Source organism: Anser cygnoides, chromosome 2, assembly GCF_040182565.1.
Source record: "Anser cygnoides isolate HZ-2024a breed goose chromosome 2, Taihu_goose_T2T_genome, whole genome shotgun sequence".
Classification (NCBI taxonomy): domain Eukaryota; kingdom Metazoa; phylum Chordata; class Aves; order Anseriformes; family Anatidae; genus Anser; species Anser cygnoides.
In genome coordinates this window covers 18,197,172-18,216,466 of record NC_089874.1, presented here as the reverse complement: position 1 = coordinate 18,216,466, position 19,295 = coordinate 18,197,172, and the positions used below count along the sequence as shown (strand labels likewise).

Here is a 19,295-nt window from a genome sequence, read left to right as displayed (position 1 = left end):
ATTTATTATAGCAAATACGATCTACCTGGATGTACAGAATAGGTAAATAAAAGTATGCCTATGATCATGTAGGTTGCACTGTCTACAAAACAGGAGTTACCAGCGGCCTGGATTTCTTACTTTCTGCATGCAGTGTAGTGAGATCTCTGACAACTACAGAAAATAAAGATTTGAGATAATGTGCTGCAGACTGCCATGCTAAAGTGAAGCAGGTAGACATGGTGAGTGATGACTGTCTGTTATTAAACAGGGAGGAGCCTTCCTGTCCTCTTGCGTACATTATGTGTTACAGTACAGTTTATAAACACACATTTACAGAAGGATACACTTTTACTGCAGGTTTCTCTCTAGGGCAACCTTTGCTGCCCTACTCTTATGAAAGCAGAGGTTGCTAGCAGTTGTTTAAATCATGTAGTATTTGCCTGCATCTAATTACTCTGGTGGTTTACACTTATTTACATATCTTCCTCAGCTTCACTGGTTTTATATGTCATTTTACACATATAACATGTGAATTGTTTTTATAGCTTTATGCCAGATAGGAATGCTTGTCTGCCTTCATCAGTGGGTAGGTGGCCACTGTCAGTTTTAGAACTTACCTGCTCCTATAATTACCTGCTCCTAAATAAAATATTTATTGTATTGCTGCCCACAGAAGGGAAGGAACTGCAGGACATCTGGGTGGCGAACTGTGACAAGTGTTCAGATTTTCAAAGTTGTTTATTTTAATAAAAATGCAAATCCTGCAGTTTAAAGAACCTATGAGCCAAAAGGTTAAATGAGTCTTAAATCTACAAGGTTAAATTGTTCATAAGTGAATTTAAAATGCACAAGGTACACTGCACAAGGTTACTGGAATAAACAATATTCCCCGTGGCTCAAATCACCAAGTAGGTTATATTTTCTTGTTAAATACATTCAGCAAACATAATGGCTATATCCCAGGACTGCACCTTTGGACTACTAGTGAGCCTTGGGGTTACAGCAGTGTTAGCATAGATGCACTATCTAGTTTTTTGAGGTCGAAACCTGAAGGCGTGGGAATTTGATCATGATGGGAACAGATTTATTTTTTTTACCAGATGAATAATGGTGCTCATCTTTGTAAGTATTAAATGACAGTTCAAGTACGAAATCTCTGGAAGAGAATTTTCTGTATTTAAAATGAAATTCACTGGAAACAAGGAGCTCCTGTGCAGCTGAGAGCCTATTCAGCTACACAAAGCCGTGAGTCAGGCAGGGTTTTCACCCGGTATTCCTCCTGCTGTAGGTTGCTGCAGCACTGTTTTCACTGAGTACTTGGGCAGCCTTTGCAGGAAAAAGGGAGCTCTTCTAGTGCTAGGGGAGCAGAGCAGTATTGAGAGGCCAGTCTTTTCCTCTTTGCACAGAGGAACTGAGTGGCCAGCTGTGGAGCACTGAAGAGTGGGACTGGAGAAAAGCAGGGCAGTGAAGGGCTTGTGCTATTTGGTCATTCTTTGGGCACCATGCAGCCAGGGCACATAAGATCTGTGCTGGGAGCTGGTTAGACCCATTGGCAGAGCATGAGGTGAGGGAAGTTGAGGAAGTGGAGCAAAGCCATTTCCCTAAAACATCCTTTCCTAAACAACAATCAGGCTAGGCCACCAGACTCTCAGATATGAGAGTATCAGTATCAGCCAGAGACTGAAACTGCCTCCCTTGGTGAGGCGGGCAGGACTTAGGCATGAGAGATCAAACACTGTCAACTACTGTTGGGTGCAACTAGAAAGCTCTCCATCTCTTGCAGTTCCTAGTTCTAAGTCTGTTCCAGAATAATCCCCCTATGTTTTTTTAGATTGCTAAAAGCTTGTGTCCATCAACCATAATTTCCAATTCTTGGCATGGGTGAACATCATATGAATAAACAAGCCCTAAAAATTACTAACCAGAACATTAAAGAATAGTGCTTTTTCTACATGCATTTCCCCAAACTCAATTTACTTTTTTTTTTTTTGGTACAATTAACACAACAAAAAGGAATGCACCTAAATGCTGTAAGCAGTAATAGCTGTTAATTTATTGTTGTCATGTCCTGGAATTCCAGTTACTATCTCTGCATTTTTCTGATTACTTCCAATCTCCCCAACAAAACCCAGACAATTACAGGTCCTACTGCCTCTTTGTTTGTTTGTGGTTGTTGTTGTTGATGTATTGTTTTTTGTTTTTGTTTCTTTTTTCTTGCTTATTTCTGAGACTAGCTTTATACTTCCTGTCCCCATAAGATGTGGAGCAACGCTGAATCAAACAAGTAACATTTCACTTAGGTGGCCTGCAGACAAGTTTATCTGTTTCTCCAGGTGGCCTAAGAAACAGATACCTTTCATCACTTAGATGCTTATCACAGCTGTAAGCACGCTATTTCTTCAGTCTTCGGTATAAGATCTGTTGTAAGTCATATGTTAATTTACATTAGCATCCATGGATGTTGATTCCTCTAGATTGTTATCTTCCAAGTTTATCATTGTACGTCAGGATGTGCAGATACATTTCAATGTAAAGGGCTGGTGTTACTGACTCATCTTTATTCAAACATTTCTTGCCTGTACTTGAATGTTTCAAACATGCACTGCTCTCTGCAGTTTCCGTGGTTTGAGGTGGTGTTCAGGATACGCATACATTAAATAGGCAGCCACACTGTTCACACACCTTGGCTGACCCTTAGCACTGTAACTTGTTCATTCTCTTGGAGAGTGAACTTAACTTTTGTTAAACTTTCCACCATCACTTGATCAAATGTATGTTGTGATGGTCTGCTTCAGGTTTGGGCAGCGGAGAGATTTAACTTCCTGGGCATGGATTACAGCATGGCACACATTCACTGTTAAGCTCAAAAACCTTCCTACAGGAGGATCTTTAGCAAAAATAAGCAATGAGGTGTTTTACTATGGAGAGATCAGGCTTCGAAAGAAACATTTTCTTTGTTATGGACTACAGAAGCAACATAATTGGCCTATTAATAAGTGAATGATTTTACACCTTTCTGCTTCATTGCTTAATGCAGAAAGGTATAGGCCATCTAGAAAACAAGCACATCAAACTCACCATTTATCAGGACTGGGCATTTAATTTGCCTTCCACCTTTACTCTACCAAGTAAATGATTTCTGGAACTATCAGCAGCTAATAAAAAGTAAATCTTACTTTGTGCAGTGAGTTATCCAATACCACAAACAACTACCACACCGGCTGTATTTCAGTAGCAATGAACACAGACATCTAAGTGCAGAGGGAAATCACAAGTTTACTTTCTGGGGAGACAAAGCTAAATCCAGCAAGCTACTTTTAACGTACTGTGTAATTTAAAGGCAAAATTCAGGATTGCTTTTTCAGCCCCCTATGTAATTCTAAAAAGGAACAACGGATGTCCAAGCTTAGAATACTGGCTGCCCCAGCAGGATACTTCTGTCCCTTCAGTTCTTTTGCATAGCTTGTACATATGTAACATGCATGAGCCCAGATAATTAGGTATTTTTTTCCTAAAACCCTTATCATTGTCAAAATTATTTTTTTAAATGGAAGACGAGTCTTCTTTGCAGAGCACATATGCAAGAAGTGTACAACTAATTTCAGGTGGAATAATTGTTGTCTAGAATATGAGAATGCTTTCATGTGTTTGACAGTGATGAATTAAATAATGTAACAGCATACATCGTTACAGATTCTTGGTGGACAATAAAAAATCTTTAGGTATTACGAGAGTCTTTTCCTTGAGATTTTCTTAGAGCCTCCAATTTGATTTCATTTTCTTTTTCCAGATTTTCATGCAGTCAGGATCTTTGATACAGTTTTTGTAAATGTTCTACATACAAGAGTTTAGGTATTTCTCTTCAATTACACCGAATTTTATGTGCTTGGTTTTCTGGTTTTGGTTTTGTTTGTTTGTTTGTTTTAAGGTATTGTTTCCAGTTTAGGCTCCCATTGTGTTTAAAAATACAACAGGGTAGGTTTGCCTCTACTCAGTCACAAATGGAAACTCAGATAACTCCAGGTGGCCCATTTGAAATGCAGCAGGGTACCAGCAGCCCACATAGAGCACAGTCAGGCCTTCCATACCTACTCAAATGAAAGAATGTAATTTATATTTAATACAGGTTAGTGAAACGAATGTATTGCATCTAAATCTCATTGTTTAGCATGAATTATCTGTACCCTGACTTAGAAAAACACCATCGTTCTCTTAAGTGCAAAATGTTAAAAGGTACTTGTTCATTCATTACATGAGAAGCAGTCTGCATTTTAGATAAGAAACTAAAACAATAAATGTAATCATTATCCAACTACATTTTAAATTAACATTATTCATTCTGGCTCCTCTGTATATCCATGACCTTTACAAGCCTTTATTTATCACACATAACAAAAAACTTACACAGCTAATTTTGCAGGAGTCAACACTGATGTATTACTGACCATTTCTCATTTTAAATGATCATGCTACCTCTATAATTAAAAAGCTGTCTGATGTATATGGGAGAGGTTTTATTTTTATAGTGAGAAAGAGTTTCTGGTGGCCATTAGAGAACAAAGTACATTCTTCCCTCTAAGACTCAATCACATGTAATTAGCACATCTGGGTTATGGAGTCAAAGTCGTTTCATGTGAAACAGGAGTAGATGAGCAGAACACATTTCAGTAATTTATTGAAGCTAGATATTTATTCCACCCTCACACTATCATCATTGATGAGTGCAGAGGTGTTTCTTTTATAGACTCTTATGTAGCCCACAAATCAGTCTCTAACCTAGAGTCTGGAGATTACCAGAAGACAGCAGTTCTATTTTGTGTGAAAATCTTGGTTTTGTTTCCATTAGAATTAATACATTCCTGGTATTTTTGTAGAAAGTTTTTGTACAAGTAGAGACCGTTGAGTTGAGTACATCTAAACCAGAGAATCTAAATTGGATTGCTCTGGATGCTATGGGCATGGTCACGCTGTGTTGCCCAACAGTATGTCATTTGGCTTGAAACAGAACAGCCTCAGCGGGGGAAAATCTACACCATAATAGTGAAGAGGACCAACCTTTGAATAGGGTAGGGAAGATATCTAATGCTGGATCCCACATTTGACACCTTAACGGTTGACTTGAGTCTGAAAAAACATCACCCTCCCTGCTCAGCTTTCTGAGCTCCAAATGTGCAGCATCAACCCTTTTCAGAGGAGAAGCCCATGCCAGACAGGCTGCTGGGCTGTTCCAGTGTGACATTCATTACGTGAGTCCATGTGGGTAGTCAGGCCTCAAATAAATAAACCCATTCTCCTTTCCAGTCTGGACATGGGAAAGCCCAAAACTGTTGCTTTCTTGAGTGACTGTGAGCAGTAAATTGGCTAAATGGATTTTTTTGCTCTCCGGTGAAATTCTCTTTTTGTAAAAGCCTTCCATTTTGTGAAGAAATAAGCCTTACTGTTTTCTGCTTTTTCCACAGTTGCAGCTAAAGTTGAAGACTCTCGCCCAAAGCAGAGACCCCCAAGGAGGCCACGGAAGCCCAAGACATTAAATAATCCAGAAGACTCCACCTACTACACTCTAATACATGTGAGTTTAGCAAGTTTTTGTGGGCTAAAACTGCCAGACAATTCCCACCTAAACATACTCTCTAATTATCTGATTCCTGTATTCCTTTCTGATATAGCATAAAAGCTGTGCCCTACTGAAAGGAAGCATGCCATAAACATCCTATTTCAAACTAGATTTGAAATTATTAAAATTCAGAGTTACCCAGCTTGGGACCCTATATCAGGCCAATTTTTATTTTTGTACCCAACCATATGTACATTCATTATATGCATAAGCAGCATTTGCACTTTCAATACCTAGAGGAAATGCCTACTCTCCGTAGTTTCTTTGTAAGTCATGGGAGAAAAACAGGTTCATTTGGAGAGCTATTTTGAGTGTCTAAATTAGTGCTCGATCTTGCAGAGAGAGCAAATATTAAAATAGGCTGTATTAGTATGCACACTGTAACTTCTTTTACAAATGTGTCAGATTGTGATTATGAAGGAATTGGCAAATACAAACAGCTCAGGAGACTAATGGATTTGAGCGTCTCTATATATAGCCTTTGGTCCAAGTTCAGATACCAAGGTCTGCCAAGGTCTGCTTTTCTTTCTTGACTTCAGTGCCCTTAAATATATAGAAAAAAAAAAAAAGAAACCAAAAGAAAAAAAAGAGAGCAAGAAAGTAAGCATAACGAGAGAAAATGTAAAAGCAGCTCAAAAAGCAGTTCCAACAAAAAAAGCAATTAATGTCATTTGCTCGAGGTGCCTGTATCTTAGTGACCTATTTTAGCAGCCGGTGAGAGCCCAGCTAATAAACTAACCGTAGCAATTGCTTCTCCTTTCAACAGAAGGTGTCACAAGGGCCTTTAGGGAGAGTTGTGTCTGGCATACCAAAAAAGACAAATACGGCTATATTTTATTATGGGGGCTTTGAAATAACACAGCTTGGGAACAATGATAATCTGAAAAGAAATGATATCCTTAAAAATAAATTGGCCTGTAAGAATGAGATTTTTTTTGTGAAAACAATATTGGTGAGATAAAGGACTGAAGTGAAAGGCATGACACTGAATTCTGTATTGGGAAATGTTTGAGGAGATGTGTAATTCCAAAGCAAATGCATATTTAGAAAGCTGAGACTATGCAGGCAGGACCATTGTATTTTATGGACACAAATTTGTTCCGTGGCCATCTCCATATCAGAAAACGGGCATCACATCAGTGCAAACAAAAACTGCAGTGATATTGGGGATTTTTTAAACAAATTTTTAGCAGAAGTTTTGCAAGGTATAAAATATTATTAACTTTGATTAGTTGTATTTTTTGTGAAGGTGAGAAAAAGAGAAGCCTGTCTTCCTGACATGAAATTTACTGGTAAGGGAAAGAATCAGAATAAATTTGTACTACACTGAAACTTAGAAAATGGTTCTTGGACATTGGAAGTCAGCTTTCCCAGCTTTCATGGCTTTTCTGCCTTACCAAAAATCTTTGTGATCAGCAGCTATTCACACATTATCAAGACCAGATTACCTGAAAGTTAGGGCATGCATTATGAATGCAAAAAAAAAAAAAAACAAAAAACTTTGTTTTATGGTCCCCTTCTGCAAAAACAGGTATTTCTCTCACACCACATTATAGATGTTGATTAGACACCTTCCGTTCTCACTCATCTTCACGCACATCAAATGAACTAAAGTGGTACACCGGTGTAAATGAAGCCTGACAATAGGCTTTTGTTCATACAAGCCACTAAAAGCTTATTTGGGAGGTTATTACTTAAAATCAGTCCATCATTTAGAAATTATATGTCTTGTGCATCTACCTGCAGACTGAGGTGCGTGTCCGTCAGGATTCCTGGTTCTCATGGCCTTACAGTGTTACAATTCATAAATTCTAGTGAGTGTTCCCTAGTTTGAGAGAAACATAATCAAGCCCAAAGTTAAGACCAAATTTAAGACCATCTGCACTTAAAAATACTGCTTACATAACGCTTTAGATGCTGCAACATAACGTTCTTCCTGAGTGTAAAGACAGAAATCTGTTAGAGATAAGAAATTACTCACATTCCTTATCAGTCTTCCTCTTCTGCATTTCTGGATGTCTCATATCCTAAAGACGATTTTGCCACCCAGCATACTTCTTATTAAATGGGGCCTTTGTCAATTTTATCCTACTAAAACTTGTGACGCTGGACTGGCACTAATGAGAACAGGATTATGCCTTCTCCCACCGTGTTGCCTGTATACATGGTAATTCTCATGGCATCCAAGTAAACTTGCCTCAGTGAGATAGTGTTGTGAACATCATTAAAACAGCTACAGATATATGAAAGTTTTACTTTTTATTATTGTTGTTCTGGTCACAATTACTTAAGCTTTTTTTTTTCACAGCATTTCAACACATTCTCAGTGATATGCATAGTCACAGAGTCTGAAGAGAGATTTTGCCAGCGCACTTGCTCTATTGCTCAACAAATTAAGTTCTCTGTATTTTCATTAAACAAAAAATATGCAACACTTTCCTACCTAGCATATTGATGAGTCGTATCTTTGCATAAACCTTCCTTTCAGTATTTTTTTTAATAATTTTGTGCTTTTTTAGAAATCAATGCAAGATGAAAAACGGAAACCAAGAAAAGAAAGGTAATTTTTTCCATTATTTCACTATTGCCATTTTAGTTCTCTAGAAATAGTTCTTAGCTGCACTTCAACCATGAAAATAAAGCATTAAAAAAGCATGGTGATTTGGTGATTCACAGGAAGGGCATCATATGCAAAGTTAAACATGCAATTTTCAGCAACAAAAATCCATTATGGAATTCAGTTGTTCAGTTTTACTGCAGCATGGCCCTTTACCATGGCAACACAAGCACAATAATAAGTTAAGATAAGGTCCGCATCAAAGATAGTTCTGACACAGAAAATAATTGAAGGTGCTTAAAATTCCAGTCAAACTAAATGAGCAACCACTTTTTTTTCGGTAGCAAAAATACAAAGGCTGTTAAATTTCTCTCCTAAAAATATACGACTGTTTGGAAATAGATGATAAAAATGGAAACAGTAAGATATTAGTATAACAGTTATACATTAATAACAGGTAAAGAAGAGTAGCTATTGAAATTTCAACCTGAAGCCTTTCTTCACATTGTAACTAAGCTGTTTTGATAGATCTATATAGAAATGAAGGAGGCAGCGCATACAGAATCATAGAATCATATATCCTGCCTTCCTGTATTTTAGATCCTCACATTTGCTGTAGACTTTGTTCACAGCTTCTGACTTACATCTTAGCTCTGTATTGTTTGTGTTTCTATACATAAGCCTTTTTGCTGTTCCCCAGTGACCCTGTGTAATGTTACGTTGGCCTCTTCATAGATGCAAGATACTTGAGCACTGTATGAATGAGCTGTTAGTGCTATCCTTGGCTGAGGTTGCAGAGTCAAGCTCCATATCTAAAAAAATGTATCTTCAATGAAGTTACATGACATTATACGCCCTTAAGATGGGCTCAAAGCATCTATCATCATTAAACCAGAGTTTAAATTGTCCTTCATTATGCCATTGCTTCAAGGACTCACTTAACATCCGTGTCTCCCATGTCAGTTCTAAGTTACAGCTTTTCTGATACCACCTGGATCTTGAAAATAATCCACATCTACAGTTATCTTATGTTTAGAAAACAATCATAATCATCATCATCTAGTGTTTCGCCCTCGCTGGCCTCAGTTTGGTTTCACTCCTCCTAAATCTAGTTAAACAGTTCCATGACTGCATCTACTTTCCTGTGCTGACTGTATTAGTCAAACACAGCAACAGAAATCAAGGAGTTATTTCCATCAATGTGAGAATTGAATTCTGAAGGTTCTTTTCAGGTTGCTTTTAGATTATTTTTTTCTGTACATATGATACACTGGTTACACATTCATGTAACAAAAACCAGGCATCTGCATTATTGACACCAATATCTACTAGTTGCTTTAGACTCTCTTCTTGTAGTCACAGACAAAAAAAAAATCTTTAGGAAAACTATTGATATCTTCCTAAAGGAAATATCTAAAATAGGCCAGATGAACTGTATCATCAAAATACCTCTCTACTGAGTATAATGGCAAACCCATGCTATTTCAGTGATATATGTTTGCTTTATGAACGTCTAAAAGTATTTAGCATTGCAAAATTCTCTATCTGCATCATACAGCAGCTACATTCCAAAGACATATTTCTTGTGTTTATATATTTTTTTCCTTAGACCCTCAACACAAAAACAACCAAAAATGGTATTTGGTTATGTTACTTTTAATGTTGAATATAATGTTGAAAAGTGAAATTGTTAATTTGGAGTATTTATTTATTGACAGTCTGAGCAAAGTGCTAGACTTAGATGTCTATTACCATGAAATTTCATCTCCTGATTCCACCTCAAAGGACAGCAGCTCTGTCACAAAAAAGAAGAGACATCCAGCTGAGCGCAGGATTTCAACTTTAAGAGCTACTGAACGGTAAGTCATACAAAATAATAATAGGAAAAAATAAATATTGTATATACTCATTGAGAAAAAAATGCATATGCATATTACCTGTCTGCAAATTCAAAACAAACAAACAAAAAAAGATGCACTTTCACATTAGACATAAATCTATTTTTAAATTTGTGGAATCTTGCCAAATTAGCTTGGAATATGTGTAGCTGAAAACTTGACAGGGACAAACGGTAGCATGATTTGTCTTCAGCCTGCCAGCTTTGGCTTCCCAAACTCCAGATGAGATAGACAGAGATGTAAATCTTTGATCTAAAATTGAATTCAAGTATAGCAGAACTTCGAAGTTGTATTTCTGACTCAGTCTGGCTTTAAACAGGGTAGATGTGTGGCAAATTTTCTGCCTGCTTTCTGCAGGTAAGACACCTGCTTGACTGCCTCCTCCTACTGTCCTGTAGCAGCATGTGTATTTACAGCCTGCAGTGGACGCCACCAAGGTGGACAGTCAGGAAAAAACCCTGAAGGTTTGAGGTCTGCCCTACCTTTTCTCTTCCCACATAGACTTCATAGAGGGTGACCTCTGCTGGGCAAAGGAAATTCATATTCTTTTAGGCACACATTGCACATACACACACATTTATATATCTTTATATATCTCCTTGTGTCTTCATATATATAAGGAAAACCTGGAAATGGTCTAAGTAAAAGCCTAAGGAAAATGCCAAGTCTAGGATGATTGCTGAATTTGAAAACATATCAGCAAAAATGTTTGTAGAGCATTTTGTGCCTGCTACTTATTTCACTTTTTGGCATTCTTCGTGTAGCATCTCAATTAGTTTTAGAAAGGTGTTGTGAAGGCATGGAATTAAGCATAGTATCAGGGAATTACCACGCAGTTTACATCTCTTGGAAAATGTTGCATTTCCGGGGTTGTTAATTACTCCAATCTTTCGCCCTTTGTTTAGAAAGCTGCAAAATTGTATGAGGTCTGGTTTCTCATTCTAGATGAATGAGAATTTCGCCACTGAGCTCACTGAAAGGAAATTCAGGCCTTGTATTGCATGCTGTCTGATTGCATCCTAAATAGCCAAAATGGAAAAAAAAAAAATCTGTGTAACTCTTAAATCTACACTGTTACTTTTGAGGGCAGATTTATCTTTGTCTTAAATTCAATTGATACAATTTCTGCGCTTCAGTATCTCTTGAATGGGGTCACCTGGATGTAAAAACTATACAGTCAATTTGGTCTGGAGAAATGAACCATTGAAAGTTTTTTTGGCAGTCTACCTTCAACACTGGTGTAGGACCAGCGGTGCGGCACACCTGTAGTATATATTTGTGTAGTTATTTCAGACTAATCTCCTTAATAAATAGCTGAGTTTTATTTTTAATCTTACTCCATGGCAACATCTGGTGTTAGGCCACCATTCCAGCCTGTCAGAGTTGGCTTCCCAAGCTGGCTTGCCATCTGAAAAAAAAAAAAAAAAAAGACAAAATGGACACTTACAATAAGCTCAACAGACAGGTTAAACTTACAGGCCAAACAAACATACACCAGCTCAAAATCTGGTTCAAAGCCAGCAGGCAAAAACTGCTGCAAAGCACCCACGTGTTCTCAGTGTTTTTATGTCCTTTTATTATGTCCCCTTCGCAGAAGAACATGTTGTTCTCCTGTGTTCATCTGCTCTCCGGATAATGTGTTTGTTCTGAGGTGCCTGCTTGATGCAGCACAGGGAGACGAGGCCTTGCAAAATCGGTTGATTTTTTTTTTCTTTTTTTCTTTTTTCCTGTCCTGAGGGTGGAGGTTAAGCAGTCGATTAGGAGTGTTTGCCAAGGTAAATGTTTTGATTTTAATTTCTGAAACACTTCTGCGCTTAATCCCTAGGTCAAGGGTTGCTGAAAGCCCCCTGGAAGAGAGTAAACCCGAAGATAATCCCTATGACTACAGAAGACTGCTGCGGAAGACCTCACAGCGCCGGCGCCTTATCCAGCAGTTCTAGCTGCTGCTGCTGCTGTTGCTGCTGCCATTTGGCTTTTATCAATCTTTTTTATCATTTTATATCATGAGCATCCTATTTTTTTTTAATCTGCGATGTTTCAAGTTTACGTGTGTGTTCATGTGAATATGAATTACTGTAGTTTACAGCCCAACACCGTTGCAAAGGGACACTGTCAGTCATGTACCATATACTTTAATAATAATAAAAAAAAAAACAGGTTTTTCTTCACATACCACTGCTACATCTTAAAATTATTAAACATAAGCGGCTTAAATCTAGGTTACTTGTCTCAGTGCATATCACTTTCCCTTCTGCATTTCATCAGTCTTACCCAATTAAAATAGATCATTTAGTTTACAGTTTCCTAGTTAAGCATTCAAATTTCCATATGCACCTTCAGAAAACCTTAGTTATTGTTTCTAATAAATTGACTTACAGGAAAAAAAAAATTACAAGAACACCATAGGGGAATTTCTGTTTATTTTAGGTTTACAATGCCTAAATTTGAGGATGAACTGTATGTGGTGTCCCTGTAATGAAAACAAATGAATTGATTAATTGGATAGCATACTATAGCAGTTTATTTCATTATTGACTTTACTGTAAAGCTAGTAGCCAGTTTTAAAGGTCAATATCGTGTGTATAATTTTTATGTTGGAGACATCTATTTATGGGAAGTATATCCAGCCCTGTCCTCTGCCTCTGCGCTTTGTGACTAAACGAAGAACTTCTAAATCGTGTTGCTTTGTTCTGCTTTGCATTAGATTTTTTAGGAATCTTAATCTCTGGGGTGCCAAGAAAGAAATAGAAAGACGCTCTCTGGTTGATTGCTGCCTAAATGCAATGATCATTCTTAATCAGTTCCACTAGAAATTAAATAGAAATAAAAGCAATAGCCACTGCGTTCAAAATTTCCCGATTCCTTATTCAAAAGACCTTATTTCACAGAAACCACGCAGATAATTGCTCTGCTTCCTTTCAGGATTCATAATTGCACGTTCCCAGCTGCAAAACAAGAGAAGGCAAATTTCATGAAGCCCATATAAAGGCCTGATCCTGCTCTCTTGCTTAGCTCTCCTAAATACTACAGTTACCGGCAGCAGCAAGCCACAGAGGTTGGCTTTTTGTTTCCCCCACCCAGACACTTGGCCTCGCCCCAGGGACAGGTAGCGATTGCTTCCCAGTCTTGAAGAAGCTATGAGGCCACGGCACGGGGTTAAACTTTGCTGCAATGTAAAAATTGTGGTAAATTGTTTAAATTTTGAAATCTATTTTAAAGTTGCTTTCTCATGTATTATTAAAACCGTAAATAAAAAGGCACAAGGCAGTGATGCGGTTGGCTGTGTCTGAATTAAACCCAGAAGTGACGAAACACGGGACTGGGGAACAACAGGGCGAGGCGGGGAAGACCTTGCAGCGGCCTCTTGCCATGGAAAGCCCGAGTGCCCTTCTCCATCTCCCTAAAGCTGATGCCCTCGGAGATGCCCTCAGCTGTGGCAGCCCCAGGGCTTGGCTGGGGGCTCTGGGTGACCAGGGCTCACTGCAGGGCCCCATATTGGCCTGGTGCGGCCTCCCCTGCCTCCCTCCTGGGATCAGGGCTCAAAATCTGTGGGCTCAAGACTCGACATCTGCAGGAGGAGAAGCAGCCACGGTGTCACGGCTCCTGCAGCCCCCGGGGGAGGCCAGGGGCGGTCCGGGTGCCTCCAAAATCGACGTCGGGGAGGCGAGGGGAGCGGGTCTTCTCCTCCTTCCCCCGGTGCGGCCTCCCCAGGGCGCGGGGAGGCCCGGGGAGCCCTCGGGGCTGCCGAGAGCTCCGCCAGGAGAGGGGACACCAGGAGAAGGGAGCAGCGGGGACACCGCCACCCCCAGCCCGGCCCGACGGGGCCCCCGGTGGGGCAGCCCCCTCCCCGCCCCGGGAATGCCCTGCTCGATGCCCTGCCGATGGGGGGAGGAAAGAGGGGGGGCATTTTCTCAGCGCCTTCCAGCTCTTGCCATAGGGGAAGCTTCCCCCGAAGCTCCGGGGGGGTTCCCAGAGTTAAGTCGGGACAGGAAAAAAAAACCTTCCCCCCTTTCGCTCGGCGCAGCCCGCTGCGGGGACACCCCCGGGGGGGCTCACAGCCGCCGTCGGGCTGCTCTCCCCGCTCCCGTCGGTGCCAGCCCCGGGGTGGGGGCTCCGCGGCTTCCCCCCTCCCCGAACCCCCCCCCCCCCCCCCCCCCTCGCTCCGAGCCGGGGGGGCGGCGGCGGCGGGCGGCGCCTGCGGGCCACGATCGCGGCGGCAGCTCCGCGGCGCGGCCCCGGGGGCGCCCACGGGCGCTGCTCCCACCCACGCGTGCCCGGGGCGCCCCCGCCCCTCCGCCGCCCGGCGCAGCCGCACACACTTTGCACGCGCACTTCCACGCGCACACACTCGCACGCCCGCAGCTCACCCTCCCGAGGCACACCAGCTCGGGCCGCCGGGGCTTGCAGCTCGCCGCTCCGCGCCCTCCGCTTCTTCCCTTCCCTTCCCTTCCCCTGCGCCATGGCCAGCCCCGGCTCCGGCTTCTGGCCCTTCGGAGCCGACGAGGGCTCCGCGGCGGCCGAGAGCCCCGGCACAGGTAGGGGGGCACCGGGCGGCCCCGACGGAGGGCACCGGGGCTCCGAGGTGTGTGGGGGGGGGGGGGGGGGGGTCCCGGGGAAGGAGCGGCGGGTGCCGGGCTCGTCGCCCCCCGTCCCCACGGATGTCGGCCGCGTTTTGTCTTGCAGCGAGAGCCTGGTGCCAGGCGGCGCAGAAGTTGACGGGAGGCCTGGGGAACAAGCTGTGCGGTAAGGGCAGGGCGGCCCCCGGCGGCGGGGGGCTGGGGGCGGCCGCGGGATGCGCCCCCCGAGCCGGGGAACTGGGGAGACGGGGGGGGGGGGGGGGGGGGGGGACGGAGGCTGGGTCCGCGGTGCTGAGCCCGTGTGTGTCCGTGTCGCTGTCAAGCTTTGCTCTACGGGGACGCCGAGAAACCCGTGGAAACCGGCGCCAGGGCAGCCCCCGGGGCAGCGGAGCCGCGGCCGGTGTGCACCTGCGACAAAAAACCCTGCGGCTGCCAGAAAGCCGACGTGAATTACGCCTTCCTGCACTCAACAGGTAACGGAGCTCCCGGGCGGCGGCGCGGCTCTGAAAAAGACCGAAAAAGTCCCCAAAAAACGATGCTGCGGGCCGGGAAGTGCCGCGCCCGGGGGGACCCGACGGGGCGAGGAGGCTCCGTGGGGCGCCCGGCCCCGGCCCCGGCCCCGAGCCCCGCGAAACCCGCCAGAAATAAAGAAAAAAAAAAATCCCGAAAAACTGAAAATTGAAAAAAAATAAAGCAGCATAAAATAAAATAGCCCCCCCGGCGTGCTGGAGCCTGCAGGTCGCTTTTTTATAACGGGTAGCGACAGCAGCGACCTTCCCGTTGGAGCACCTGGGATTCGATTAAGGGTGGCGGCGAGGAGGGAGAAGCGGGCTCGCACCGGCTGACTTCGGCTCGGGGTATTTCTTATTTTTGCCTTTCCCCCTTTCGTTTGTGCTGCAGCCCCCGGGCACCCCAAGCAGCCCCGAGCAGGGCTTTGAGGGCTCGCCTCAGCCCCGCTGAGAGGTGCCGGGTGCGTGCTGCTGGGCTGCCGGGCATCGCCCCCGAAAAACACATTCGGTTATCAACAAGTTACCTGCCAAGCCTTGCGCTGGGCACTCGCGAGGAAGGTCTTTTATTTTTGCAAGGCAAATGACAGGTTTCTGAGTGCTTCTCGTAACGTTTATTTTCCAATCCTTATTTTTCCCTTTTTTTCCTTCGTTTTCCCTTTTTTTCTTGTTGCCTGTTCTCTCTCATTGTCTTAAAAATTGGTCTGAAATATACTGCAGGCAAAAATTGCTGCTTTAGGTAGGAAATGAAAACCTAACTAAATCTCTGAAAACATTCCTTAAAACACAATCTTACCAAATTGCTTACTAAATAAAAATAAAATCCACTTTTATTGAACACAGAGAAAAGATTTCCCAAACATAAACGGGAGAAGCCTGTGCCCAGTGTCTGTGTGTATGGTCATAAAACGAAGTTAACTTTTCCTTTCTCCATTCCCAGACCTTCTGCCGGCATGCAACGGAGAAATAACAACGATGTCTTTCCTCCAAGACGTTGTGGACATTTTACTTCAGTATGTGGTCAAAAGTTTTGATAGATCGACAAAAGTTATTGATTTCCACTACCCAAATGAGCTGCTCCAAGAATATAACTGGGAACTGGCAGACCAGCCACAGACCTTGGAAGAAATTTTATTGAACTGCAGGACAACTCTGAAGTATGCAATTAAAACAGGTAATAGCCGCCCTCCTTTTCTACCGCGTATGGTCTCACCCAGTGATTAAAGGTGTCGTTTCATTTTATCTTGAAGCATCAGAGATTTGAGCAGCTGCTGTATTTTGCCAGCTGCAGGCAGATTCTAGCAGGGACGGGGATCGCTTTCCTAAACGATAAAAAGCCCTCGCAGCCCCGTCACGGTGGCAGTCAGTGCAGCCTCATGCACCCTTTCCAATTTAAAATCAATGCCTCCGTGCGTCGGGGCTGCCGAGTGTGGCACTCAGCAGCCACCTTCGCAACTTCCCGCCGTCCCTTTTCATCCATTTTGCGTGATAGGGGCTGGGACCGGGTCTGCTCCTCGCAGACAGGGCGATGCCGGGCACAGGGGTGGCTGGGGCATCCCTGCAGGGAGGGCAGGAGGGACCGGGACCAGCCCATTTAGCGGCCAAAATCCCAAAATCTCAATAAGCATCCTGTAAGTGCGAGCTCCCAGCGGCCATTTGCCACCTCTCTCCCCTTACCTGCATGAGGACATAAAACCCGGATAATTTGGCAGAAGCGTCTGCAGGATTATTATTGTGGTGGGTTGGTTTTTTTTTCAGGCTCGAGGAATAAAAACACCCCCAAAATTGTTTCAATAGCCGTTTTTTGTTAGTTTTTCACTGGGGGCGAGTTGATGCCTGCCTGGGCAAGCTGGGGCACGGGGCCTGCCCACGCGTGGGGAAGCCCCAGCTCTGCACCGGGGCCACCTTAAATAAAGCGCCGAGGAGCAGACAAAAAGCACAGCGGCAATTATCAGCGGGACTGGGAAATAATGCGGGGTGCAGAGAGCTCTTAGTGGGAATCTGAATTGCTGAGAAATTGCCTAAAAATAAGTGCGTGCCAATTACTGAGAGAGACAAAAGGCTGCATTGTGAATCGAGGCTGTGGGGAAAACAAAAACCAGGTTTTGTCACCTTTTGGGAACAGACTGATCCCAGTAACCATTGGGGGGGATCTTTGTAATCCTGTTCGTTTAGGGGTGCCAATATCCAGCTGAGTGCTTTTGTTATATGAGTCTAGTGCTGTCACAACGTCTGTAAAATACTGGAATAAATAGTTGGGTAAATGATATCCACTGGAACACAGTCGATGAGTCCAGTGATCCTTGTGATGTGTCTGGACAGGGCGTAGGAAATATTTTCCCTGAAAGCTGTGAAACGCGGGGTCTGTGAATCTGTGAAATCAAAGAATAGGGTTTCTTAAGCAATTTTCGTTAACCTGCTTTGTGAAAGCCTGTTTCACGTAATGGAGTATTTTCTGCATCCAAAAAAGACCCTTCAAAACAACATTATCGCTTCCCTTGTGTAAATATGCTAGGCTTTCCCTTCTTTGCACTTTTTGTTGTTGTTGTTTTGATGCAAATTGCACTTTCCAGGCTGGAGGAGCGGTGCTGGGGGGCAGGGCTGGGGGGCACGAAATGTGCCAGATTTCCACCCAACCCCCTTTATTCAGAGTAAAACGCTTGAAATGCCCTCAGAGAGGTGAGGTTTCTGGAAGAGAAACCACATCGCCTCGATTTTAGCCTTGGGGCCGCAGCCAGCGCCCCGCAGCCCGGCACTGACGCCCGGTGGGGATGCGAGGGGCTGGAGGGCAGTGTGGTGGGCTGAGGGGCTGCAGGAGGAAGGCACCCGTGCCTCTCTGCCTTCCCCTGCCGTGTCTGTCCGTCGGGGATGCAGTGGAAGCGGGTTTGTGAGGGCACTGTGTGGTGTGGTGTGGTGTGAGTGTGGCCCTGGCCTGTCGCGGCCCCAGCCCGTCACCTCACGATTTCTCCTGGGGTGCGTGTGAAGGCACTGCATGTGGTAAACCTCTCGGTGTGGGGCACAGCTCTCCCACCGCCCCCACGTCCTGTGTGTCTGTCATGGTCACCGCTTTGTTCCTGACGGCCAAGACAAACGAAGCGCCTTTCAGGCAGGAGGCACCCGAGCCCTGATTTCTGAGCCCCTCTCACAAGCACGTCTTGCCCGGAGCCTGCCTGTCAAGCGAAGCCGCAATTTTCCGCAGCTTGCTCACGTAACGGGGTGCCACAGGGATGGAAAAACCCTGGCGGCTGGGATCGGGGTCAGGCTGGGGGAGTGGGTTTGTGGCCGTGGCATGCTGAGGGCACGTCGCAGAAGAGCGGGGCACTGAGGGAAGGTGGCTGTGCAAGCAGCAGTACTGCTCTGAAGATGTTACTACAGGGAGTTGTTGCTACAGCGGAGAGCACTGCTCCCCCCCTCCGTGCTCCGGGGCAAGGCTGTCACATCCCGCCCGTGCAGCCAGCCCCTTTCGTGCAGCCGTCCCCGAAGCGCGAGGTGGGCTGTGAGGTTTCCGTGAAGAAACAGGCAGCGACAGCGAGGTTGTCCCCTGGGGCTGGGTGCTGGCGGAGAGCGGCTGAGACGCCGTGGCTGCAGATAGGAGTTCTCTCATTCCGCAGCTTTTCGGGGTGGGTTTATTTTGTAAACAAGAGTCTTTTTCTGGCCTCTTCGAGTCTTCCAGAGATTCACCAGAGGCTTTCAGCTCGTAATTCCTTGCTGCTTTCTGGCAGAAGTTGGGAGCTAGCTAGGAGCTTGGCTGATGTCGAACCCGAGATACAAATACTGAAATCTCAAAAATAAATAAATAAATAGATAAAACAGAACGTCACCGGGGAAATGCAGAGCCCCTGGTGCAGGACGGCTGTGGCTGTGTGTGGCTTTGGTGGCAGTAGCAGGGCACACACGTGTCCCAGAGCCACCCATCCGAGGGGAGAGCAGGGGTCAGATCCTGCTTTTGCTGCTGGTTCTCTGGAGGACTTTGCCCACGTGCCCCAGGCGGCGCTGGTGGGGGAAGGAGGCATCTCAGGGCAAAACGCAGCCAAACAGGCCAGAGAGAGCACTGCGTTTATCACAGATGAAGGATGCAGGGACTGCATTTGGTGCCCCTCCGGCCCCTCATCCCTGTGCTCTGCCCCCAAAGCCCAGCCAGTGCCTTTGTGCACTGGGAGC

The 19,295-nt window shown here is 44.4% G+C and overlaps 2 protein-coding genes across 2 annotated transcripts in view; both read left to right on the top strand.

The window, feature by feature from the left end:
- Positions 1-14,153, top strand: part of MYO3A (myosin IIIA) — a 131,610-nt gene extending 117,457 nt beyond the window's left edge. The window contains 4 exon segments of the mRNA XM_048048503.2: positions 5,442-5,551; positions 8,116-8,156; positions 9,872-10,012; positions 11,877-14,153. Coding sequence (XP_047904460.2) covers positions 5,442-5,551; positions 8,116-8,156; positions 9,872-10,012; positions 11,877-11,991 — 407 coding nt within the window. The 3' untranslated portion in view covers positions 11,992-14,153.
- Positions 14,154-14,314: 161 nt separating this feature from the next.
- Positions 14,315-19,295, top strand: part of GAD2 (glutamate decarboxylase 2) — a 38,238-nt gene continuing 33,257 nt past the window's right edge. The window contains exons 1-4 of the mRNA XM_066991580.1: positions 14,315-14,586; positions 14,735-14,794; positions 14,952-15,101; positions 16,075-16,308. Of these exons, the coding sequence (XP_066847681.1) occupies positions 14,511-14,586; positions 14,735-14,794; positions 14,952-15,101; positions 16,075-16,308 (520 nt within the window). The 5' untranslated portion in view covers positions 14,315-14,510. The remainder of the gene's footprint in view (positions 14,587-14,734; positions 14,795-14,951; positions 15,102-16,074; positions 16,309-19,295) is intronic.